The 27,079-nt window shown below is 40.7% G+C and overlaps 1 protein-coding gene across 7 annotated transcripts in view; it reads right to left on the minus strand.

The window, feature by feature from the left end:
- The window catches only part of LOC111872690 (glutamate receptor ionotropic, NMDA 2B), a 567,290-nt gene that overhangs the window by 163,856 nt on the left and 376,355 nt on the right, over positions 1–27,079 (minus strand). For all 7 annotated transcript variants that reach the window (XM_033754794.1, XM_033754795.1, XM_033754793.1 and 4 more), the window contains one exon: positions 11,901–12,130. In XM_033754794.1, coding sequence (XP_033610685.1) covers positions 11,901–12,130 — 230 coding nt within the window. The remainder of the gene's footprint in view (positions 1–11,900; positions 12,131–27,079) is intronic.

Here is a 27,079-nt window from a genome sequence, read left to right on the forward strand (position 1 = left end):
TACGGCTCGCAGGGTCACGGTGGAGGTATTGGAACCCGCTTCCACACGAGGACCGAATATAAGTCGCCATGTCAAATAGTTAATTGTCCTTTGTTATTTTGTTTGTTGTCACGGGAATACCTTTGTTAATATTCGTTTCAGCACAAACACATGTTTCTCTTTCGTTATTTAGCAATTTAATTTCCGCTTCTGATTCTATTCCGGCTTTTAGACTGTGTTTACATAGCCGTTGCCTAGCAATGGATTATTCCGTCACAGTATATTACTACATATTTTCAGAAGTTATTCTAAGCAAGCGACGAGCAAGCACGGCTTCGAAGTGTATTTTAACTTGCGTCAGACTGTACGGAATGCATATCCAAGAAAACAATATTCTTTATAGCCACCGCTACTCTAACCTAAAAATTCAACCGAGATAGAACATGTTTAACTTTTGTTGGCTGTGCGCCGAGTTGCTGCAGTGCGCAAGCGCGTGCTCTGGCATTCCATTCAATACTAAAACCGTTGGGGCTAAGTTACTGTCACTGAAGGAGTGGAAGATTTAAAATACTGCATACCCTGATGAAAAAAAAATTCTACCCTTGTCGACGTTAGTAGAAGGAGCATGTGGAAAAATCTTCAGCATAAGAGAAGTAGGAAAAGCGGTATAAGATAAACACAGTTTAACATGAAGAAAGCAGTCTTCTGGGATGTGGCACCGAATAGATGTGTTAACCGACGTTTCGGAGGTGCAAGCAGCTCCTGTTCTGTCTCTTCGCTAGCGGGTTTTCTTATTTTTTCTTCTACCCTGAAGATGGAGGCGATACGTTCCTCCGAAATGTCGGCTAACACCACATCTACACGGTGCCACTTCCAAGAAGACTGCTTTCTTCATAGTTACCGCCGTGAAAACCTCAAATCTTACACAGTTTAACATTTTCATGAAATGGATAAGTAAAATTGCTCTACCCTGCAAATCTGATCTTCGCGCTGTTAAAAGCGGTATAATCTCTTCTTATTTATAAGTCTTTATTCCATTTCGTGTCATCCCTGCCTGTGAGCGCGCAAACAATAGTAAATTATTCGGGGACTTGTCACATAACGTTGTGAAAATCTCTGTAATTAAAGTGTTGCCTGTACTAGTAGCGAAAAACAAAGAATACAGAAAGAATAAACGATTGTTTATGAACAAATAAAAAGAAAAACATAACATATACAATACAGAAATAAAAAATGGGCCATTTTCACAGAGACAAGGAAATTCTATACTCAAAATCACAAAATTATTTCAAAACACAGCACTCAGAGTAATATTTAAAACAAGAAATTATTTAAATTATTTTTAATACAACACTAAAAACAAACAAATTTAAAAATACAGGTACATGCAAACTTACATTCATAGATTTCCAGCATTCGTACACAGGGAAAACAGGAGAATTATTAAATACAAATTAGAAATAACACACAGGAAATTTCAGGAAAAAATTAAGGAAATTCAACATTTGCAGTGCATAACCTGAACAATATTCCTCGATATGAGAATATGGAAGACGTTATGGACATGACTGATCATGCAAAAAGTTGAAAATAATATGAAAATTAAAAATTATTTATTTAAAAACTACATTTACTGATAGAAGAACAAAGGACAGAAGAAACAAACTATATCTCTGATATAGTTGTAATAAATAATATAACGCATAATATTCAGTATGCCCAATGTTAATACAAACCGACCCTTCTCAGCACCTCAACAGCCACCGGTCCAGTGCACACATTGATACTATACACAACCAACAGAACAACAGAGTATTCGTTGCACTACATATCCAAGGTTTACAGAGTGCAAAAACGGAAATGTTTATTCAACGACGTACAGTAACACGAACACAGCACCAAAAGTTAAAGAAGAACAGTGTATTACCAAAATTAAAGAAAATAATAAATTTCCTGGAGAATATATACTAAATATCGATATATTTGTTTATGATGTCGAATGATGGCATAAATATTTCTTCGATTCATGACAATTATCTGGTATAATGATACAGCCCAGAAAACTGTCAAAAGCTGTCGTGGTCCCAGTAAATACAAAAGGGAATAAAAGTAATCTAAAAACGCATGAGAACCTTTCTAAAATAATCCATTAAAGAAAACAGAAAATTTAACATTGGAGCCCATCTGGCATTCGTAGTTTACACAAAATTGATAGAGGTAATAGATACTATAACTTCAATGAAGAAGACAAATCTAAAAAAAAAATATTTTAATAGTATTAAGATCATGGGCAGAACTGAAAGCTATTACAAGAAGAGACAGGTAAGTCCGCAGTCTGCAACCATAATCAATAATTTATGCAAGTGCACAAAACAGTGACCACCTCTGAGGTCTAGTGGACAGAGTTCCTGCTTACAGATCCAGAGGTCCGGGTTCGAATCCCCACGCTACCAGATTTTCTGAGAAGTAGTGAGTCTGGAACGGGGTTCACTCAGCCTCGTGAGTATAACTGAAGAGATATTCCATGGACTAATTGGAAGTTTGATATTTCATTTATGTAAGAATGTATAGGAGGATCATGATGTTGCAAATTAATTAATTGTATAGTCGGTGCCTCATCTTACGAAGAATTGTCCGTACTGTATGGAAAGTCAACAACGACGCCAGTCGGCGTCTGAGTTCGCTGAAATGCCATTGAATGGAATTTTCCTTCTTTATGGAAGCAATTTTTAGTAAAATAGAAATTATAAATAAAAAGATTGAAAGCTGATGTTGCAATCAATTAATTCGGTTCGTCTTTTTTCATAATTATTATTCAATTCCGAGTCTTTTAATTGGAAGACATCTCGATGCTTTTATTATTTTTAATATTTTCAAAGGAAAGATCAATTGTTCTTTTATTCTACTGTGGACACTGTTAGTCTCCGTGCAGCCATTAAGAAAATTGGAGACCCTTGCACTTTCAACGTGAGTAATGTTTCAAAACTTTTCCTTCAAGCAGTCGTGCCACCACTGCGAAATTTACACTGTCTTAAATATAGAGACTATTTCCCTAGAGAATAATTTAGCGTTCTCAGTTTAGTTTAGTTGTTTCTATAAGCGTTTATTTTAACTGTTCTGTTCTGGTTTGCAGTTTTGTACATTTTTATAGTGCTCACCAGTTATATACAACTTGCTGATGATAAACAATCGAATAAAAGAATTGAATTCAATCAAACGGTTGCTTTGTTGTTGTATTATAGAACATGCCGACCACGGTAGCCGAGCGGTCTAAGGCATGAACTGTCTTCTCTCGTTTGGAAGTCGGAATCGTGGGTTTGAATCCCACTTAAGGTATGAATATTTGGTATGTGTATATGTTTATTCTGTGTTCTTGTTGTCCTGTGTTTAGGCAGAGATCTTGCGACGAGCTGATCGCCTTTCCAAGGAGTCCTATGATCTGTAAAATGATCAAATGAAAAAAAACCTCGACACAGAAGGGTATAGGACGAACGGGTTAAGTAAGTAATGTAAATAATTATTGAAGATTATTAGTAAACTCTTACGTAGTACCTGCACCTGCCAACGTGAACAGAAGATTGATCTTCTCTAAGTTTTCACTTTTAATAATTTTATGATAAATGTACACAATTAAATTTCTCCCACCTGACATAAAGCGACACAACTATTCCCTCATATTACTTAACTAAGGTTGCAAAATGACATAAAGAAATATAAACTTTCCTTTATTAGTCGCTGTAATTCTGTATCTTTCTGTCTTTCTAACAAAAAACTCCGTGGTCTTTAGTCCGCAAGCGAACTATACCGATCGAGGGACCGCCACTTGTCTGCGAAGTTAATGCCAAATTTAGCGGATAGAGGGTGTCGCGTGGTCAGCCAACGAATCCCCACGACCGTTAATCTCGGTTTTCTAGACCGCATCTGTCTTTCTAATAGAAAAAAAAAGAAATCACTCTATGCATTATAAGTACTTTGTATAGTTTTATAGTATCCTCGAGACACATTGGATAGAGTGCTGAATAGAGGTGGACTGATTTTATAGTATAAACGTAAATACAGGGTTTCCGTTGCCAATAATTTTCAAACCTGAAACAACAAAATAAAATTTCTTATAGAATATGAAAATGTAACTCAATCAATAAAGACATAGATGCAGTGAGTACACAGTTTGCCAGATAAAATTTGAGTTGCATTTCCATATTCCGCAAGCAGTTTTATTTTTTTTTCCCCGTGTTTTAAATTATAGGCGACCCCGACAATAATTTAGAATCACTGTGCTACATTTATATCGTATGCAATTTAATGAACTCACTGAGTTACTGCAATATCACTGAAAGTTTTAAATCATCAAGACACGTCAGATAGCTATGCGTAACATTGAAATATATCTGTGTAAGAAGGCGACCTTCATTTTAGCTCTCAGTCTAATGAATTTTAAAAGCATAGTCACAATTTTTAACGTGAAAATATATTGGCATAAGAAAGTAAGTTTCAATTTTCGTACTGTAAAAAATAGCAGTAATTATATTGGTATATGTATGAGTGACTACAGACGGGGTCTGGATTGGTGAATAGATTTATTGACTACTAACAGGTCTTAACTACAAATAACTGCAACACTATCGCTACTTCCGCGCTTTACAATTCACTACAGCACACAGTCTCAGTCTGTTACTAGGCGTTTCCTGATAACGGCTCCAACAACGTCTATTCCTCTACCTGTGGCTCAATTGCTCTCTTCGCAGATTTTCATAGAGAAATGACTAAGCTCTAACCTTGTTCCTTGCTTATAACAACTCATCACGGACCACACAGTAAACACAACTCTTCTATTGTTAGGTTCATATCTTTTACCGAAATACTCCTCACAAACGGTTCTGGTATATCCGCCAAAATCGAGGTCGTTGCATAGTAACGGCTCTACACGCTACAATATTTATTGCTGATAAATACTTGAAGATGAAGGTAGCTTTCATGTTTAGCACTCAATCTACAGCATAGAAAATATATCATAGCCACTGCATTTGACGTTGAGAAATGCACGTATGTGCAAAATATATTATGACGTGCGCACTTAAAAGCCGGAATATCGTAGTAAGAGCAGGCGTCCATTGCTAGACAACGGCTCGGTAGTCATGTTTCTTCTACAATAAGAGGAGAGAATGCATCGTTATCTGCATGACAATTGTAAACACGTTCACGCGACAACGCGTACATAGGCAGACCGTTACTACGGAAATGAAAAGCAGAACTGTTCAAGGAGGTGTCTGCTACCCCAGCCGCCCAGCAGGTATGAACGGAACCAGAAGCGAAAAGCGAGAAATGAGGGAGTGACGACAGAGTACGACAGAACACGGAAGAAGAGGAACAGAATATGAGAGAATTACAGAAGACCAGAGGTACAAGACAGAGACAACAGTGAGGGATTCTGTATCCAGAAGGTGTTGAATGTGTGAATTATTATAACCGAGTTTAAATGTGTTAGTGACGCCAAATAAACCTAATCAACAAATTCAGATTTCACAATTATTAGTCACGGAAACCTGGACACGTGACAATAATAACATTGGCTTTTAACTCTTTTAACTCTCGATCTGTTGTACAAATATCAGAATCATTATATATAAAACAAAACAGACCTACACACAGGAGTAATGTTTAACTGTACCACTCCGTCTCTTTAAAAATAATTTCACTTTCGGTGACTTCGCTTGATGTGACGCTTGACAGGAACTAAACATCCGGTAAATCTGATAATAATTAAGATCTAAAAGTTTGTGACGATGGTACATTGCTACAAGTATCATGTTTTTGGACATTATCCATCCTCTTGTCTATATTTAAAAACAGTCCTGTTTATTTTTTATTAGGTTCCCCTCCCCTCTTCTCTGTTGTTGGTACCATAAGTGTACTGCTTCTCTCCAGCGATGATTTCAATCGAGATACTTCCATGGTGCAAGGCCTCATACGTGTGGAGTTTCAATAATTGAATATTTTCTTAGCTCTCGCAGGCGGTTTGTGCTGTGCTTGATTTATGTACCCATTCTGGAAACTGGCATAGGTGTTCGGAGATAAGGACTAGCTCTATCTATTGGGCCCAACTGAATAGGATTTACCGGAGGACGGAGACAGGATCCAGTTTCCGAAATGTTGTGTTTTGAAAAATAAACAGAACGGCTTCTAAATATAGACAAGACAATGGATGATGTCCAAAAACATGATACTTGTAAATCGGATTGATACAAAGAATGTTTTCTTCCCTGCAAGGAAGCCCTAGAATAAGAGAAGGCTAAGCACATAACTGCAGTGAGTGTCCTTACTCCATCGTTTTGTTTCACCTTGTATTCTTCGGTTGGAATGCAATTAGTTGATGCAGTTTACTTGTCTCCAAACCTTCCGCTGAAGAGAATGCTCTTACGCCCGTTTTGCACTCCACATATTTCTTTCTGCAGACAGGACTGGTACGTGAGAAACGGAGCCCAGAAATGAAATTTCTTTCTTCTGATGCCTCAAAAGTAAGCAAAAGAGTAAACAACAAGGAAACAAAAGGGAAGTAGGTCCGTATAACATGGAATTTGCGTAGAATCGTCAGGAAACATGACAGTCCCTATACCTACTGAGCTACCCCGGCTCCCCCTTGCAAATGATGCCTCGAAATAAAACCTTGTCTCCATTAAAATGCGCAATTTTAAATTATCCAAACCAAAAAATTATGTCTGCATGAATTATTACTTTTAAAAAGTCCATTGTAATGTAAGGTAGGAAACTTTTCCTGGACAGGTTATACTTTTTGGAGTTAGTGCTGGCAAAAGAACTTCAGATAGCGGAAGTGTATTGACGTTTCGTTCTATCTAGTCTGGTATAAAACGAGGACGAAGCATCTATTGAAAAAACGGAGTCAGTAGTGTTCCACATTTTATAGCATGAGAAAATGTATAATTAACTACCCTTGGGGCACTAGGCTACAAACCGGAAGGTCGCGGGTTCGAATCCCGATGAGGTGGATTTTCTTCAGTTTACCTTATCCTTATAGCCGCACTCTGGCCCTGGGGTCAAATAAGCCTCTAACAGAAATGAGTACCAGAAAACTTACTTGGGGATAAACGGAGGCCGGCTCGTAAGGCTGACAACTTCACCGCCATATGTGAGCCTATTTTCTAGAAAATGTGGGAGCTTCGACGTCTCACTACCCTGTGGGCCTTCACAGCCTGTTACAGGGATAGCTTTAACATTTTTACCGGAATCAGTATGAATTTGAAACGAGTTTTATGTTCGGAGATATAACTCCATGTAGTCTGTTGAAAGTCAAACCGATATTTCTCGGGAATAATTTGCCTCCCTTTGCAAAGCCGAAGAATAAACCAAGCAAGAAAACAACGTGAAAGCAGGTGGAGAGCAGAGCTGATATCCAAGAAGACAGAACTCTTCATAACTACCGGTGTGAGAACCGCATAGCATAAATATATGGTACCTTACGTGTACCTACAGAAATGCTACGCACTGCCAAGCAGAGGATTTATCTGTCTTTTCCTATGAGATATATATCACGTAATTTCCATAAGCCTTTGGTGAACATATTGAAATCTTTATCATTTCTACGGTGGCTTATCACGTGCTGCAGTTTGTGGAGTCGTTTTCCAGTCGACTGACCCGTTCGAGATAAAAATCGATTGTCAGCTACCTTCAGCGCTCCTTCCGATTAGAACAGTAATTAGTGGCATTGGACAACTGTCCGATCTGAAACTTTGTGGTCAATTTCACTGGCGCCATCTCCTTACTTAATTAACCTACCGCTGGCCTAATTAATTCACGAAAATTTCCGCTGCAAGCTCTTGTGGAGGGTATGATAGGCTGGAGTGCCCGGCTGCAGAATATGCATGAATTGCTTCGTCGTACGTTCGTGGGTTGTCTCCGTAATGGTAGGCTGTAGTTATTGGGTTAGCATGTTAAATGCAAATTTGACAGTTTGCTACTGTTACTGTTATTATACTTGTGTGTAAATAAAGAATTGCATTATTATTGTTATTATTATTATAATTATTTTTGTGTATTTCTCTCTATTCGTGCTAGCCTTATAATTGGCCTCTGTGCTGTTAAGTTTTCACGTAAATAAACACGAATTGAATTACTGTTATTACTTTCAGTTGTATGTTTGGCTATAGACGTGGTTTGGATTGGTGACTCGATTTTTTGACCACTTATACACACAGTGTTCTCAGTTTATTACAGTCTCAAATTGCCATTTCCTAGCAACGGACTTTAATACAGGAACTACGAGTATAACAGTCTCACTGAATTACACATTCCATATATCACATACAAAGTTTTCTCTTCACAGCCGGACTTCCAACTGACTAAGTCAAAGTCAAAGTCATAATGCAACTGACGGTCAGTTGGTCTACCAAACCTACAGCTGAAGATACATACCTACACCTACTTAGTCTCCTCAGGAAGTGCTGGAGGCGGCGCAATTTCTTATTTTTTAGTGATTTTTTACATGTGCACCTTTTGTTTTTATTTCTTGCTTGGTTTACTCTTCGAAGATGAAGATGACACAGAACCTTTCTCCGAAACTTCCATAAAGTTTACACGTTGTCACATACCAGAAGAGAGCACCGTTCATAATTTCCGCTGTGAGATCCTCAAATCCAGCATTGAGTGTACTAGTTAGGACGAGCATAAAATTTTACCTCCATCTCCATACGTTCGAGTAAATAGTTATTTTCTTTGATATACTGCATCAGTATTATTATGATGAATATATCGATATCCACATGCACTCGTGTGCATTTCAGGAATTTGTACGCGACATAGTTATTACTTAAGAGAACTGTAAGTCAGAGACGTTTTGATACTGAGTCCGAGTCTTACGTCACGACCGACGGTCAGTCGGTCAGCCTGTCTTGGCATAAAGCACCCATTTGAGGCTTGAAACCAGATTTTTATTACTGTCAGACAGTTGCAGGTTTGTTGATGTGGGGCGCTCTTTCTGACGACAGGACAGGTCTGTCATTTTCAATAGCCGTTGGTCCTCGCCAGCGCAGTCATTTTCGGTTTAGAGTCCCTTGAGACTCGCGACCATATTTTACTGTCTCAAATTTTAAACTTCCCTTTTTGTCGCCTCCTGCGGTTGAGGTATTCGACCGCGCCTCCACACGGGTTATATTTTCACGCTGTGAATGGCTATGGTCTTTATCTCGCTCAGTGAGGTTCCATAGAATCTTCTGGAAGTTTCTTGGAAAAGACTTCAGTGTCTCAATTTCCTGGATCAAAGGGCAAGTAAGCAACAAGCAGCAGCACTGAGCTTGATTGATATAACCCTGAAGATTGAGGTAAGTAAATTCCTCGCAAACGTCAGCAGAATTTCTACCAGACTACACGGCTCTACATTCCAGAATTACGGCCGCGAGTTTCTGAGAGCTCGAACACAAGAGAGAACAAAGTTGCACGTGGAGTGCTATCAGCAGTCAGGATGCCTAGATGATGTACGAGTGCATTTACTTGCTTGTGTTTGGTGTGAGTAGTTCCTTTCAATTAACAAATGTTTTATAAGGAAGAGGAAGTTTTATATAATTCAGATTCTCAGTGCTCCCGGTAAATACATCGTACACGGAGACATTTCTGCCCAGAATCTGTAATATCTTTACAATAGTCTATGTAGTATAAACATAATCTCGAAACAAAACAGCTAGGTAATTACTTGTAATGGCGTTGTAACTTTGTGGTTTATAAATCTCTGGGCTGAAATGGCGGTAGACGCCTGCTTAGTTCCAGGGCGCCTCATTTTGAGAAAGCCATTTCCAGTGCTTTAGTATGCCATAACTACCTTCCCCTACAATGATATAGCCTATGTAGAAACAAATTATTGAGCCTATAATATAACAATTCTTTAAATATATGTTCGTCATACTGCTCGGGGATTTTCATTTGACCTTGAACATCTACCTAGTTCTGATATGACATTTTCAACCCCGAAAAATGTACATAATTATTAGGTATGTTCAGCAGAACTCATTCCGTTCAACAGTCTTAGGACATCGAAGTAGAATTATACGTTCCCCTATACATCTTCGTGGTATCCTTAATTAAGGACAAAAATAAATTTTTCTTTATTAAGAGCAGAGTAATCCAACCAGTTCCTTATTATATAAAATTAATGCGTTCCGGCATGAAGTGGAGGTGATAAGTTCATGATAGGACGGTGATGGTGATGAGGTGCGCCGAAGCACCTGTCGGGTTATGGAGTTTCTATGTGGAATGTTATGAATTTACAGGCACTTAAAACATCAGGTTTTATTTCGTTTCAGCAATATTAATCGCGAATTCATAACCTAAAATCTTTATTACTTACGGAACTTGGCTTTTGTCTATACCATTTTAAATATTCCCATTTCGTTTCCAAGCCATTAAATATCCCAAATATTTTAGTACGTATTTAATTAAGTATACGTAACTAAATTGAAGTTTAGTTTTATTTCAAATCATTAAAATTTACATAAATAGAATAAAAATTAGTTCCCCTGAACTGAGAGAACTCGTATATCGAAGTAAAAATGTCGCCCTGTTATCCGTGTCTTCTGTGACATGTTTCCAACAAGAAGAAAGACGCTTCAAACCAATGGCGCATACATAGATTAATACTGGATTTTTTTGGAACTAATCGCTGCCCAAAATGGAGACAAGGTGAATATCCATTAAGGCACAACTTTCGAAAAATGTATTTACGTAGTAACTGCTCTTTTTGAATATCAAAGTTTAAGAGGAAGAAAACGAAAGATAGCGGAGATTCTTACTGACTACAAATGGTGGAAAATGGATGAGCTCCATCTTCTAATGTATGGCCGCCATATCGTCTGCATTCCATTACAAGTTAACAGCAAAGAAGATGGTTAACGATCGAAGCGCCTCTGGCATGCTGAGCGGCGACCGTGCGAACTACCCATTTGTAGTATGAACCGGGCAGATGGTAAGCGAATGTCTGAGTTCAGGCAAATAAACAATGAATTACTTAAATGGTAACAATGAACGATACATGGATTACAGTGACACTCATATAACTGCGTAGAACATGCCTAAATGGGTGTAGAAAGGATATTTATCCAGTTAAACTGATAAAAGTGTTCAATTTATAATGTGAAAAGAGGCGCTTTATTTAAAATATAATCGCATTTGTTTATTGGAATCGACATTGATTAGTGCCCACATTTTCTTGGGTTCGGCTTGAATCCGCTGCTCAATGGCTAACTGTGTGTTATGATACGAGAGACCTCACCCCTACAATTACTTCTTGCAGTAACTCAAAGAGACCGAAGCTGTTGTGCCTAAATTTATATAAATAATGTAAGATTTGAGGTCTTAAAGGCGGTCACTATGAAGAATGTCGTCTTCTGGGATGTGGCGCCGTGTAGATATTGTGTGAACCGACGTTTCGGAGGAACTTATCGCCTCCATATTCAGGGTACCCATCCCAGAAGACGTCATTCTTCATAGTCACCGCCGTGAAAACTTCAAATTTTACATGGCGTTCCCCTATGTGGAGGCTACTCATCGACACATTCGACTATACACAAGATGGGGGCGATACGTTCCTCCGAAACGTCGGTTCGCGCAAGATTTACAAGACGCCACATCCTAGAAAACGGCATTCTTCATAATAACAGCAGAAAAAAACTCAAATCTTATAAACACACACTTTCATCCGACAAGAAGACATGATTCATGAAGGTAAAGAAAAATATGGCTGGAAGTTTGAGGACGGAATGGGTTAAAAAGCTGATGATGAATCTTCCATAATAATAAAAGAGGTCACACGAAAATCAAGCAGTTCGTTTCAAAGAAAACTGTGTCAAAATCTCTGTTAAACACTCGCTACTGAAATAATTATTACTATCGGTAAATAAATACTGAAATCCTGGACTCACCCATCCATCTGTGTTTCATTGGCTACACGACAGAGGACCCCTCGATTCATACTGCATTTTCCGCTGACGGGGTCAGGGGGTGCTAGGTTGATATACGGAGGTTCCTCCAGGAAAGTAATTTTGAGGTGGAACTTCTCAGGCACTCCCTGGGGCGGTGTATGGCTGTTGCCTGGCCATACGATATCCTTTATATCCAGACCTTCCTTCTCCCACGACTTCCATACTCCGATCTGCAAACAAAGAACATTCAAATGTGTGAGAGATATGAGGAAATATTTCAAAACTACATCCTCAGGAAAACAGAGGAGTCTCCATATTTACATATGATCTGTCAAAAGGATATATGATATCGCGAGGAGCTTGAAAATCCCATCTTACGATGTGCGCTTGGGAATTCCCTTCTCGAAGCCACGCTATTGGAGGGCTTTTTCACGTCTGCTTGCCTGTTTACTTGTAAAGTCTAAAGGGTTCTGACGATGGTGTATAACATTGGGGATGACTGAGTTTTTGGACTTTGTCCACCGTCGGGTATTAAAAAGAATGCAGCGTTTCGGAAACTGGAAAGTTATTTAGGTTTAGCTCATTCTAACGGACCCAAGGGGATAGATGTTTCCCAGTAGATCATCTGAGGACGGAAACAGATCCAGTTTCCGAAACGCTGCGTTCTTTAATGTCCTTTGGAATACAGGACGAAGGATAAAGACCAAAAACCTAGTTACATGTGATCGTGAAGCGTGAGAAGACATTAATTCCAAGAAGAACCCATACAACTTACTTGCTTGTTGCATAGATTCCTGCTCATAAATATTTATTATTATTGTTATTTTATTTTAATTTTTATGTGGATATTAATAACTGAAGTACCTATTTTGTATTCAGCTAAGTTCTTCTCATATGAGCTCAAAATTTCGAACCGTCGACAAAAACTAAAAAAAAAATGCTGAGCGTATACTCGTGTATCACCTTTCCTACTTTCCGCGAAAGAGTGTTCGTATTAGGAAATATTATAAATTATGAGAAATGAAATTAACTAACTCTATGGACCTGAACCCATCTCGAGAAATTACCAGTCGCCCAGCCACTTAAGAATTTCCTGATATATTTTTGAACCCGAAAGTTCATTACTGTGTTCACAAGAGCCCTCCAGTTGTTCCTATTCTGAGACAGATCAATCCGGTCCATATCATGCTCCGGTCGCATTACCCTCGGTACACATTGGGTATGAGGCTGGGTGGGCCCCACAGCCGGTCCGGATGACATAGAGAAGAGAAAATTCTTGACCCCACCGAAACTCGAACTCCGACCCCTCGGTCGCCCAGTCCATAGCCAGCCGCTATACCGACTACGCTATCGCGGCTCCATCCCTAATAAAAGAATGCAAATAGTAAAATTTTAAGACTTTTATACATAATTTTAAAATTACGCGTCAATAATCTCCTTTTATCACACGCACCTCTAAAAATTGTCATATAGGATCTACATATGTAAAGTGTTTTCATTGATTCAGTATTTCAGTAGAAGTATGTTACATTAGCAACGGATTTAACGCTCTTTTCCGAACACTGCGTACTGATACCAGAGCACTCTATGTTCGTACGTTACTTCAAGGTCAAAAGATTGCGCCAGTGACTGATAGTTGTTACGTGAAGAAACACAATTGATCCTACAGCCTACTGTCCCTTAACCCAGTACAGATTTTTATATATGAAACAATCTTCCCGCACGATTACTTTTGAGAGGGCAGTGTTTTCGAGGCAAGATCGTCCCTAGAGACCAGTTTCACCTTTCGTAAACTGGGATAAAACAGATTTATGTTCCACAATACGGCTTTTAGAAACGATGGTCAAATTTCTCTCTGCGAAAGGAAAAAAAAACACTTAAGACTATTTCATGGCAGAAAAAAAATCTTTATGAATCAATATTAAGGTTGGGAAGATACAAAAGGGATAATTTATCTCATTGGCGTTTGGGAAATGTATAATTTGAATCTTGGACAGGATAAAGAGTATCCTGAGTTCTTCGTGTTTTTCCTCAATTTTCCTGCGAAATATGATGAGAGGGCATAAAAATAAGCAGTGAATCCTTCCACCCAAATTCCAATAAATAATTCACTATCATCAAACCATTCGGCACTACGTAACCTGAGCTAATGTGAGCTTCGTTAAATATATGACAAATACAAAATGGAAAGCTGTATTCCGTAGCGGTGTAGGCGTTCTTTACACCTGGATGCTCTGAATGCAGCTACTTCCACAGCCCATCCATTCGAATGTGCATTTTTAGGGCGGCCGCACACCAACTGCGTCAAGACAAGCATCAAGACATGAGACAAAAGACGCAGTCTTGCTTCATTCGTGATTCGTCAGCATGAAGCTAACGTCAGCATCATGACTCAGGCCGGTGTGCGGCGGTTTTCATAATCTCATTCGTTTCAACTGTGACATCGTGTCTTGACGCATGCTGGTGTGCGGTGTACCTTAGAGTTGTATCAGAAAACAGTTTCTGAGACCATAACAACTTCCCGAATACAGAGCCTTAACTTTATGTTTCTCGTAATACAATTTCCCCTATGTTAGTATACACTATGATTTCAATGTTTCTGGAACTCGAAATGGCCCTACAATATTCGCTTAGTGGGGGGTGGAGTCCAACTGGGTACACTCGGCATGGCGGTCACTGATTGGCCTATTGTAGCCTGCCCCCTGTGATTATGATGAAGTTTGGTGGAATGAAGATTGGCAGGGGAAACCGAGGTACTCGGAGAAAACCCGTCCCAGCGCCACTTTGTCCACCACAAATCCTACTTGATCAGACTCGGGATCGAACCGCCCTTCAATATTAATAACGACTTGTATAATATCACCAGGGATAAGGTATTTCTGAGTCATATTGCGTGTGAACAACTTCTTGTTAATGAAGAAAGCAGTCTTCTGGGATTTGGCACCGTGTATATGTGGTGTTAACCGACGTTTCGGAGGAACGTATCGCCTTCATCTTCAGGGTAGAACAAAAATATAAGAAATCTGCAAGCGAAGAGACCGTGAGAACCGGTAAAAACATCTGCTTTCTTCATAGTCACCGCCGTGAAAGCCTCAAATCTTACAACTTCTTGTTAGTTCCATCCCCACAATCTAATATCACTTTTCATCAAATTCCGAACAGCTGTTCTGCAGTTTCGATACAGCGGCAAACCGACTGACAGGGTCTGTACTATATGTGCTCAGTTCATGCGTACCGTGAAAAAACACGTAGTGAATAGTACATAAAGAGCTTAGCATTTTTAACACTCCACAAACTGATAAATAGCAATATTTCATTGGCAGAATTCATTTTACACTTCCAATTATTTCGGACTTCCTACTATATAATGTTATGGCATAACGTGTTATTTCCAAGAAGTGCTTAAAGTGGTGGAGCCTAGTCTTCCAGTCAGCCTGTATGCCTCAGGTTCGAAGTGCTAGGCCGATTTCGATGACATGTGTTAATGTAATATCCAGATCAAGAGTTATGAGAAAATTCTTATATTGTAACGTGGATGGCCAGAGCTTTTCTAGGCAACGACCTGTAAACGACCTGCAGTTGAGTGCGTTAAAACAATGGGACGAATGTTTATTTTGCCGTTGCTAGGCGACAGCTGGCGCGCAAATAGACTGGCGAGGTAGATATCATGTGACTGACTTTCTATGGGGTCCGTGCCATTACCGTTGCTATGCAATCGTTCGGTAAACACTTTTCAACAATAGAGGCCGTGTTTTCTGCGTGGTCTGCTATATAACAACAGTTACAAAACAACAATGTGGAGGAGGGGGTCGAATGCCTCCACCGTGACCTTGAGAGTCGTAGGAGGCGACGAAAAGGGAAGTCTCAATTCTGAGATAGTAAAATACGGTCGCGAGTACCAAGGGACTAGGACTTGAGAAACACTGCGCTGGCAAGGACCAGCAGCATATACAAAAGACAGACCCGTCCTCTCGTCAGAGAGGGTGCCCCACAAAACCAGACCGTAGCTTTCAAAGAGTAATAAATATCTGGTAATGAAGTTAGACTAAAAACTGACACGTGAACATAAAATAATATTAAACTAAATTTCAGGGAATGTGGCTTGCAAGTTTGGGTAAAATTAGTTTGCTTCCACAAGCCACTGACTCTAGGAACGTGCTAAAAGCGAGAGCTTTTAGTCGACAGAAATGTTTACGCAGCACAATCTCTTTACCGATAAATAAATTCCCTCCAAATACCCGCTGAGTGTTTGTCGACAAAGCAAGCGCTAGCATGACGTCTTATGGTTATTATATCTTGCGTGAAAACCGTGGCGCACATTTTTGCATGAGAGTAACGAAACCATTAAAAGGCTGGAATAGAATTGGAGTAACTTCATAGGAGCGAAAACAAAACTGCGTTATCTAAAGCCTGGTGTTTCAAAATTCCCAACTCGGGCAAATGGATTTGTTCTTAAAAGCCTGCTTTTTATTTTAAAATTCTAATTGAAGGACACATTGTCACGATTTTTAATATGACCATAGACGGGATTAGGATTGGAGAATGGATTTACTGACCTTTTACACAATTTACTTGCACACGTAATTACAGAGCTATCGCTGATCTAAACACTTTACAAATCACTAGAGCCCAGGCTAAGTCTTCTCAGTCTGCTTGTGTAGTCGTTTCCTAGTAATGAATCCTAACAAGAGAGTTTGTTCAGCTTTTGTGTTCACGTCATATCCGCTGACTAACGCTCCACAACTGAACTGTCCAGCTCCAGCATTGGCACACCTGATTAAAAATAATAATTATAATGAAAATTGTAAAAAGTGAATAACCTGAAAATAAAGGGGAAAAGAGCCCGAGTAAACTTTCTATGATTATAATTACTGAAACCGAAAAAACCTACCGAAAATATGATATTTATGTTTTTTGGGAGCTGGGATAGCGCAGTCGGTATAACGAGTGTAACCGTTCATTCTAATTGGTGGACTATTGTGTATTAATTAAATCTGTATTAAGTTAAGATTACAAAAACACAAACAAAGAGATCCGGCAGATAGCCAACTCTTTCACGCAGAAGGGACATAGTTCAAGTTTTGCTATGTGGACAGGAAGTAACATCAGGTACTTTCCTGGAATTCTGACAGTTTCAGCAAAGTCGGAAAGTCTTTGAGAATTTGAGAGCTGACAGCTCGGAACAGCGATAACTTAAAAGCGGGACGGCCGGAGCCTCATCCCCTGATCGTAATGCATCAAGCGGCTGCCAACCTTAGCGTCGGGTCAGCATCTGCCAGAATCACATAGCAAAGCAACATGAGTGGAAATTCAAAATTTAGGGAACCTCCTAGTTTGAAAACTTAACCAATGGCAAAAGGGGAGGAGTGGATTTCTCTTGGAGTCGGTGGTTCGTGGACCTCAGGATTCAGAGAGAGTGCATTCCACCTCAGGGAGTCTTCATCCAACTTTCGGCGAAGTCAGTTTCAAATTTACCACTACGTTCCTTCAGAAAAGAAAGTATTACATGTTAAATACAATTAACTGTAAACATTAGTTTCCGTTGTATTCAGTGAACGGAAGTGAATTAAGTGATTACTAAGTGCAACGGTCTAAAGAGGTGTGTGTGATTGCAAGGAAAGATTCTTCCTGCCCTGCCCGAGCCAGACCCATATAAGACCCCGGGATAAGAACTCACCTCTACCAGTTACAGAGCAGAACCCAGATACTCCCGTTTTTACCTACTTGCGAGACACCTAAGTGTGTAAAGGAAGCGAACTCTCGCCTACCAGCACCAACAACCACAATTCTCCTCCCTTCCCACCTAAGTTCTCGACATCCACGAGAAGAGGGAGGACGGTGATAAGTGGAGCACAACGTAGGAGCGAGGGAGGACGGTTACACAGCGGCAACCAACGTAAAGGGCCCAATGAAGTGAGCGGTTACACGAGTGGCTAAGGGCTGGTCGTAGGAGGGTTTGGAGTTCCGAATTCCGCTAGGGTCAAGAACGTTCACTTCTCCAAGTCGTCCAGACAGGCTGGGGACCACCCAGCCTCACATCCAATGGATATCATAGGCTCTTTCCCCGGAGTTAAAGCGGCCGGGGAGTGTGGCTGACCACTCACCAACTAGTGTCGAGGTCAAGAAAATATGGATCTATACATCCATTACCCCATACGCCTTCATTGCCTAGTGCTTAATTAGTTAAGTACAGGATCAACTTTACCTTTTACCTCACAACAATGTACATTTTCATTAAGCGACTACGATATTAATCGTAAGTTCATAAGAAAACAAAACATGATTCTTTTTAAATATTCCAAATGCATTTGAAACGTTTTAACCTATTTTCCATATTTTGGAAAAAATGAAAGGATACTTATGAGATCACCTGCTAACTGCATGCCTCTGTATCTCTCCTCCCAACTCCTGAAATCAGGGAGAGTGGAGCTAGAAGAGAGGGTCGTTAGAATGCTGTCATATATTTAGTGAATAAGCACACGATTTGAATTGGTAATTGAACACTTACAAATCGTAACTACAAGTAATTATAGCGATCTCTGTTGAGCCGCAACTTTTGAGACTAGAAATCAAAATGCATTGCCTAAATGTTTCGAGACTTGCGAAAAGCGTTTTACAGCAATCGAGCAAAGATGACAACACCTGGACTAAGGATCTAGGTTAAGAATGCTGGTGATCAGCATTTATGCGTAATCGCATAATCGCGTAATGCCTCACTCGGCCGCTGGAGTAGAATGAAATTATCAAATACATAGCGACGAGACGCGCGGATTGGTCCACGACAAGAGGGGTTAACCACCCTTAAATTAGGGCAAAGGTAGGAGGTAGCTTAACTTTCGGCAACTGCTGTGACAGCTGTTTTGGGGGATATAAAAATGGAAAGAAAACTTAAGGGGGATCTGATCTAAAAACGTAATAACCAGTTGACAGCCGGAGGCTCTATTCGATATGGGTCTTACAAGTGGAGGTGTTTAGCCAGCGTCTCTTATCTCAAGTAAGTCTCTTTACTCGTACAAGCCATGCTGTTAAACTTTATGGTTGTTGGTAAATGTGAAAGCAATGTCCAGTGTGCCCGGCGAGCCCTTAGGGTAGAATGATAGAAATCATGTAACCAGTAATTGCCTAGGATGCTAGTCCGGCAATATGGCCGTCGTTATAGCGTATGTGTTATGATTACTGGTAGTGCGCAGAGCACGCACATTTGTGTTTATACTTGTGACTCGATTTTTGTGATAAATACGAGTATATGTAGGCTTTTAGTATGTATAACCTTTGGGGCAGATTAAGTTAAGGGTGAAGTATTATGATAGAACAGTGTAGAATTGTGTAATGAGTAGTAGGAAATGGAGACAGGAAGAAGGTTCACGTCGAACGACGAATGCTTGCATATCTTCAGGAGTCGCAACAGAAGAGATAGAGAGAGAGAGAGACAGACAGACAGACTCAAGTCCGACACCCCAGAAGGGGAGATTCATAGCGTAGTAACATAAAGACACTATGTAGTCCCGACTGAAAGTCGGCCTTGTTAATACTGTAAATAGGACTGTAAATAAGAGTGTAAATAGACAGGGTATTTAGAGTAGGATGTACTGGGATTGTGATTCACACCGCCATAACCAACCCGTCCACGGCCGATCCAGAGCGATCCTAGTTCAAGCGAAGGGCGGAACTGACCCAGGCAATGGCAGCCGAATGCAACAAGCAGTAAGGGTTATGAGAATCCAAGTTAAGGGTGAGAGACCAATAGGAGACAGAGAGATAGCGTCCCGAGAGGGAACCAGAGAAGAGACACTTTAGATAATTCATTAGCCCCTTCAAGCATAACAAAGTAATGGCAGAGGTGGGGATCGGCCAAAGCAAAGTGGCTGACGTAGAGAGACAGAGAGTAACTGTGTTTTACTCACCCCTTACATCGAAGTAGTACGTACGGCAACGGCGGTGAGCCGAGTCAACAAAGGGTTGACTGACGTAGCGAAGGGACTAGCCAAAGAGAAATGGCAGACCGAGTGATTTAGTGTGTTGTAACCCAGCCCGTCACTAAGACATGATAATTGGGGACAGCGGTGAGATATCAAATCCACCCCTGTCGTAGAAGTGTAATATACGGTGTGACAGTCGATAGGTAGAGGCGGGTTAGACCCGACACGCCCGCTCTACGCCAATAATAATAAGAGGTGACAGTGATGAAAGGGCCAGCCAACAGAGGACGCTCGACTACCGCGCTACCGGCCCTTAGTACTTTCATCGCCCCTCTTAAGATGTATTAAGATGGTGGCAGCTGTATGTAACGAAGGAAGTCCCAAACCAGGAGAATCCTAGCTGAGGGTAATCTAGGATTATTGTGTTAACCCCTTACAGCGTAAGAAGTGGTGGCAAGGAGGGATACCTCCACGCCCCCTGCCACCACGGCATAATAATCTCCTTAATCTACTCACTCCAATTCTCACTACAACACACAGTAAGTCTTCCCAGTTTATTTTACCTAACCGTTGCTAAGTTACAGATCACAGCAATGCCCTCTTCTGCTCACGTACTTGCCGGCTGGCGACTGTCTCGCAACTAACACATGACTCCAAATATCTTCACATTCTTTACTGCCAAGCCACAATTGAATACGTTTGGTAGATCGGTGTAATCGCTGCTGGCCTTCGCCAGCACAGTCTCCTCGACGTCCATGACCAATATTTTTATTCTCTCCTAGACACATATGCTTCGAAATGGATGAAAGAGGGGCCTGTCTTTCTGTGCAACGGTCATCTCTTCTGGCTCCATTATTCCGGACTTTCGGCTACCAAGTCAAAATACCATATAAACATGTGACCATGTGACATGTGACATGACTCCTGAAAGCCGGAATAATGCAGTCAGAGAAGCGTCGTTTAGACGGTCATTGCTAGGCACCCAGACACCCACCTCCCTTCGAATACCTCCAGGTCAGAAGAACTGAAAATGTCACAAATCTAAATACGGGCTACGCTTTCTAATTCTTGTTATATTAATATATCTCACAGTTGGTAATATTGATGTAACCGTTCAAATTCTATTACATTGTCGTTACTTTACTCTTGCACCTTGTACGAGCTTAGAAAGCGAGTGTGTTGTTTCAGTTTGTAACTGGAGTGTATCTTTCTGCATTTCATCGGTTCAATTCAAAACGTCGCTTGTAACTTTCACTTCATCACGAGCTGTAAATTAAAATTTCATATCCTGTTTGTTCTTCCAGCAGCGAGCCCAAAATCGAACCTCGCATTACACGCGCAATATGAATAATGCATGCGGGCTCTGTTTAATATTCCCGATTGGAACAGAGGGTTACTCACGCCCACCAATCTGCTATATTCATATAAAATGTAAAGGTTTTCCTTGCAGAAAATTAAACATAACGTCATGAAAATGCATCGGACAATTTGGGTATAGCGCCATTTATATTGATTCGTATTGGGGAGTGATCGGTTCAAAATTCCGCTGGATATAGGATTTCCTGTGGCTCTTTTGTGATTTTCCTCATTCCTCGAGGCAACGACCCCTCTATTCACTGTACCGTTCATGAGAATTGTACCGTTCGGAGCTGTATGGTCTACCTAGTGATAATGTTGTAAAATAACCAACATTCAGGCATTCATAAAGTCTGCACTGGATGGAGGTGAGTGGTTAGCTTAACGGTCCGGCTGCTTTACTCCCGGCGAAGGAACACATCAGATGACAGCTTGATAGGAGGCTGGTGGCCGCAGAATCGATAGGGCTACGGTAGTGAACAAAACGATCTATGCACTTCTCGGGAATTGAATCCCAGTCCTTTTTTCTGTAGCCACTCACTAAATAAGCTAAATCGGTTTATATACCAGTAGCACTCCCGATAAATAGAAAGTGAGTGAATGAGTAAAAAGGTAAAACTCTTAATGTAACAGGCCGTGGAGGGCCATAGGATTATGACACGTCGAGGCTCCCACATGCTCTATAAAATGCGCTCACAGATGGCGATGAGGTTGTCAGGCTTACGCGTCTGCCGCACCTTTACTCCGAGGAGGAATCCTGGTACTCATTTCTGTTAGAGGCCGAGTCAGCTACAGGGATATAGTGTGGCTTGAAATATTAGGACATTTGAAAAAATCCAATGACCTCATGGGGAATCGAACCCCCGACCTTCCGGCTTGTAACATAGTGCCTCAACCAACAACGCTACTGCGTGCCAACGTCGAATGAGTTCCTTTTATGAAAGGGACACCCAAAATTTAGATTCTATAACAAAATATTCTTGAACTGTTAAACTTTATACAAGAATCCAGTTCGTACCTCACAGGAAATATATTACGTCTTGCTACAAGGAACAACCGGTCAATGCCGTGTTACCGTGAGAACCATACGAAACTTCTGCGGACAGAACGCGGGGGTTTACTATTTTAAAAAAGTGGTACGTATAGTAACCACAAGGATTTGAAGGGTTAAATCATTAGCATTCTCCGAAGGAAAGACCTATATCATGCAGCTAGTATCGTGCTGATTTGGCATTCCTTACTGATAAAGGCCAAAAATAGTTCAGTTCGGTAGAAACTGGGATAAAATATAGTACAATTTCATAAGAAACCATGCACTGATATGTAGGCCTATTGGCATTTAAATGAGCCGGGTTAGCTCAGTCGGTACAGGGATAAGCTACACAATGGACGGCCAGGTTTCGATTTGCAGCAGAGGCGAGGGATTTCCCCTTATTCCAGTGTCCAGATCGGCTGTTAGGCCAACACAGACTTCTATCCAATAAAAAACGGGGACACTTTTCCCGGGGGTAAAGCGGTCGGGGAATGAAGCTGATCACTCACGTCTATCTACTGCCGAGGTCAAGACTGGTGGAGCTATACCTCCACTTCCTCATAATATTTAATGGCGTGGTGCCTAATTAATTAGGCACAGGTACGACTTTACCTTTTATTTGAATTTCGACAGACACAAGTAAATATAATTTGAAGAATGTAGACGTGGCGCCGTGTAGATAGTGTAAATCGAATCGGAGGAAGGTATCGCCTCCCCTTAAGGGTATACAAATCCGCGAACGAAGAACAAGCGTTAGGAGGTGGCTGCAGACTGAGTCGCCGATCGAAAACAGCCAGCTATATAGGAACACGCTGGTTTCTCTCTCGCGGATTTTTATACCCTGAAGAGTGAGGCGATACGTTCCGCCGAAACGTCGGTTTACACAATATCTACACGGCGCCACATCCTAGAAGACGGCATTCTTCATAGTCATCGGCGTGAAACCTCAAATCTTGTCAGATAATGCTCGGAGATCTGATGTCATGTTCGTGATAGTCTAACGTCAGGTGCTTGGAGGGCCACCATGTCAGTGTTACTGATACTATAAAATTTTTGAGTGCAAATGCTGAATATTCACTGGCTGTGACGAAGTGAGATGTGTTGAATTTGTAATCAAGAATTACACCTGTTTTATGAAAGACTGTGCAAAAATTATCCAGACATAAAATTAGGACCTTTAGTTATTGCATTTTGTTGTGTGCTAGTAACTGGACTGTAGTAATTAACCGTCCACATAACACATTCTAGGTGACAAATTACTTGTAGCGTACAAGAACAAATTAATGTTTATTTATTAAAAAAAAATTTGAAATTGAATATGATTAATAATGATCGAAACATGTCGTGTTCTAAGAAATAAAAAACTCCGTATTTAGTAATACGTCATCTAGAATTTGCATTGTAGATATTTCAGCACTGCAGTATTAGAATTCAAGGAAATTAATAATAATAAAATCTACGTGACTTAATAAATATTAACTGACCAAGTGCACAGTGCAGTAGACTGCTTTAAAAAAAGTTTTCCCTGAATATGGCCCTATGAGGTCGAAACATGTAGCATAAGCACCGAATATACATATATTTTAATCATTTAATGAACATTTAGTGAATTAAGTGTGAATTAATGTAGTTAAATTAATATTGTTGCATTATCGACGGAAAGACTACTTGTATAAGAGTTAAGGACAACGAAAGTGAACCAGTATACAGATGAATTAATAACAGAAGGGAAAATGTGGGCTGAGCATATTGATCGAATGGAGTGTAACGGAGTAAGGAGAAAAGAAAGAGACACTGGGTACCAAAGAGGAGGAGGCACCTGAGAAGACCAAAAATGAGACGGAAAGATGTGGTCAAGCAGGACGACAGAATGGATGCATCAAGCTACGAAGCTTAACGCGTTGGAAAGAGGAAATAACATAATAGAAAGAGCGATAAGAAGATAAAAAGGACTACTATCGTTTGGAATGTGACGCCGTGTAGTCTGGTAGACGTTTACAAAACACATTTAATCCATTTTCAGGGTAAGCAACAAAGAAGAAGGAATGAGCAAGCACTGCTTCTTGCCTGTTGCTTTGTTCGCTTACGTTTCGTCCTTGAAAATGATGACGGTATTTTCACCCAAAACGTCCGTAAACTTCTACCAGTGTATGACGTATCACATCTCAGAAGAGACTACTCTTCACAGTCACTTCCATTAGAACCTCAAGTCACACTTCGTTCAGGAATTTTCACAAAGTTGTGATGCTTGCTTCCAACCTGGTTCTGTTTAACGGTCTCAGGTGGTGAATAAGGCCGTGCCATAGCTCAAGCGGTTAGTCGCTGGCATCCCACCGCGGCGGCCCGGGTTCGATCCCGGGTCTGGTCAAGTGGGATTTGTGGTGGACAAAGTGGCGCTGGAGCAGGTTTTCTCCGAGTACTTCGGTTTCCCCTGCCAATCTTCATTTCTGTAACGCGTTTACCCGGCGCCGGTGGGGGTGGCAGTTCCCGCCGCCGCCGCGTACTTGTTACTAAAAACTCTCACTAGTGCCACCGAGAGTCCGGGGTTCGTCTTGGTGCAGGAGCTGACGCTAAAGCCCAAGATTAAACAGACCACACTCCACACGTTGATAATATTATTAACCAAGTTTATTGAAGAAGAAAAAGAATGAAGAAAGATACATAGAAATGTTACATTGAGAATGACGACCCTCGCCTCTTGCGAGCTGCCTTCTATCTGCCAGCCTCGGGCTTTGTTCCCAAAGAACCACCACGCGCTCCAGTGTTTTTTTAGGTGGCCATGCGCCCTCGAAGAGTCTGGTGAAGGGGGTGAGGCCGCATGCCGAACCGTCTAGCTCGAGATAACACCGTGTGTGGTCTCTTTAGGACTGCTTATATTCAAAGTATTCTTACTAGCAAATGGTTACACATTTAAAAGTTACAATAATTGAACGGGGGTCATATATGACACTTCACCAATTGCTCCACAATCACCCTCACCTATAATCTGGGGTTGGTACAATGGGCCAGAAGTGGCGCAGTACAAGGGACTTAAACCCATCCCACTGGCATTAAAAAAAATAGGTTGTGAATAAGACAGAGTCGTGACGTCTTCCCAGCAGACATTTTGCTGGCATATGAGTTCCTTTTCGAAATCTCGTTAGAGAACATATCATGACAATTATTATTCTCAAAGAAAAAGACACAAGGGTTCAGATGAAAAAAAAAGATTTGAAACCCAAGAGCGCAAAGTTGGTCTCTGTTCTTAATTAATTACGCATCACGCCATGTAGATATGTTGGACTGGAGGAACAGCTCCATAACTCTTGACCACGGAACTAAATGGAGGTGAGTAGTCAGCTTCATGCCCTGGCCGCTTTACCTCCGAGGAAAGAGCCCGCCCACAGTACCCACTGGATAGGAAAGCCGGTCTGGACGCTGTAGAGAACAGTAAGATCAATTGACAGTGTCGGGAATCGAACCCTGGCAGCCAGCCGGTAGCCCATCGCTATATCGACTAAGCTGTCTCGGCTCCCAGTACACTGAAGCTCTGGTCAAATTTGGCTGAATTCAAGTCAATTTTGTGGAAAGCGTGAAGATGTAAATATATTAATTACATTTCTGAAATTTCGGGAACAGAAAATTTTTTGGAAATCCTAAAAACTACATATGACACAGATTGTTCACTTTAGGCACACTCGCAGCCCTAAACAGAGCATATATATAGTTAGTTCTGTCCATCTGTGTGTTTATATATGTAACAGTCGAGAAATCCTCAATATTCCTTCATGAAATGTGACACTGGGAAAATCTAAAAAAATGTGTGTATATATATGTATATACATTTCAATTTTATTTAAAATCTACCATAAATAACCATACGGAGTTCTCTATAGGCATTTCGAGTGCTTGTTACTAAATATTTAAAGGAGCAGTCAGTGGTTCGCACAAAAATTTATAGAAATATAAAATAAATATATTATGATCGACGTTCTATTTCCATAACCTTAATAAACTCTAAGCAAGTATACTGTGGGAACCACCCACATTGACCCAACGCGCAATGTAACGACAACGTACCTCCAGCACAGTAGCTGCAATCATAGCTAGGAAACATCCACTGCTACGCAACGACTATTTTGCTGGAAATACGTTGTCGTTAGAGTGCCCTTTGGTTCAATGTGGGAGATTCCCACAAAACAGAAGAAACGCTGTGCTTACATTTTCTTACTTATACATTCAATACCCAAAAATGAAATTCTGGAGATATGGCTATGCTACCGAACAATAAACATTAATGCTCTTCTCCATAAATGCGAACATTTCCATGATCTAGTCGAGGTACTACTTGTAATTTGTCTTCGGGAGCCGTGTAAAATCACGACAAACCTCAGCCAGGATTTCCGGTGTCCCGGTTGTGATTCGAATCGAGTACCTCTCGAACACAAGTCTAGATGTTGCCTCTAAACCACCACCGATGGTAACGGGCCCCCAACAGGACAACGAAATATAATGGTTATGGAATAAAGAGTAAAACTATTCCTGTAAGAGGCCGTGGAGGCCCATAGGGTTGTGAGGCGCCGATGTTTCCACATTCTCTGGACAATGGGCTTACAAATGGCGGTGAGGTTGTCAGCCCTACGCGCCGGCCACCCTTTACCTCAAGGGATATTTCTGGTACTCATTTCTGTTAGAAGCTCAGTCGACCTCAGGATCATATTGCGGCTGGAAGGATTAGGTGAAATGAAAAATCCAATGTCCTCATCGGGAATCGAATACGCGGCTTTTAGCATAGTGTCTCAAACAACTACGCTAACGCATGCCCCAAATATAGGTTATGAGTTTAATAAAAAAATCGATTAAAATACATCTCTCGACCAACAAGTTCGGTA

The sequence above is a fragment of the Cryptotermes secundus genome, unplaced genomic scaffold (genome assembly GCF_002891405.2).
Source record: "Cryptotermes secundus unplaced genomic scaffold, Csec_1.0 scaffold143, whole genome shotgun sequence".
NCBI lineage: Eukaryota > Metazoa > Arthropoda > Insecta > Blattodea > Kalotermitidae > Cryptotermes > Cryptotermes secundus.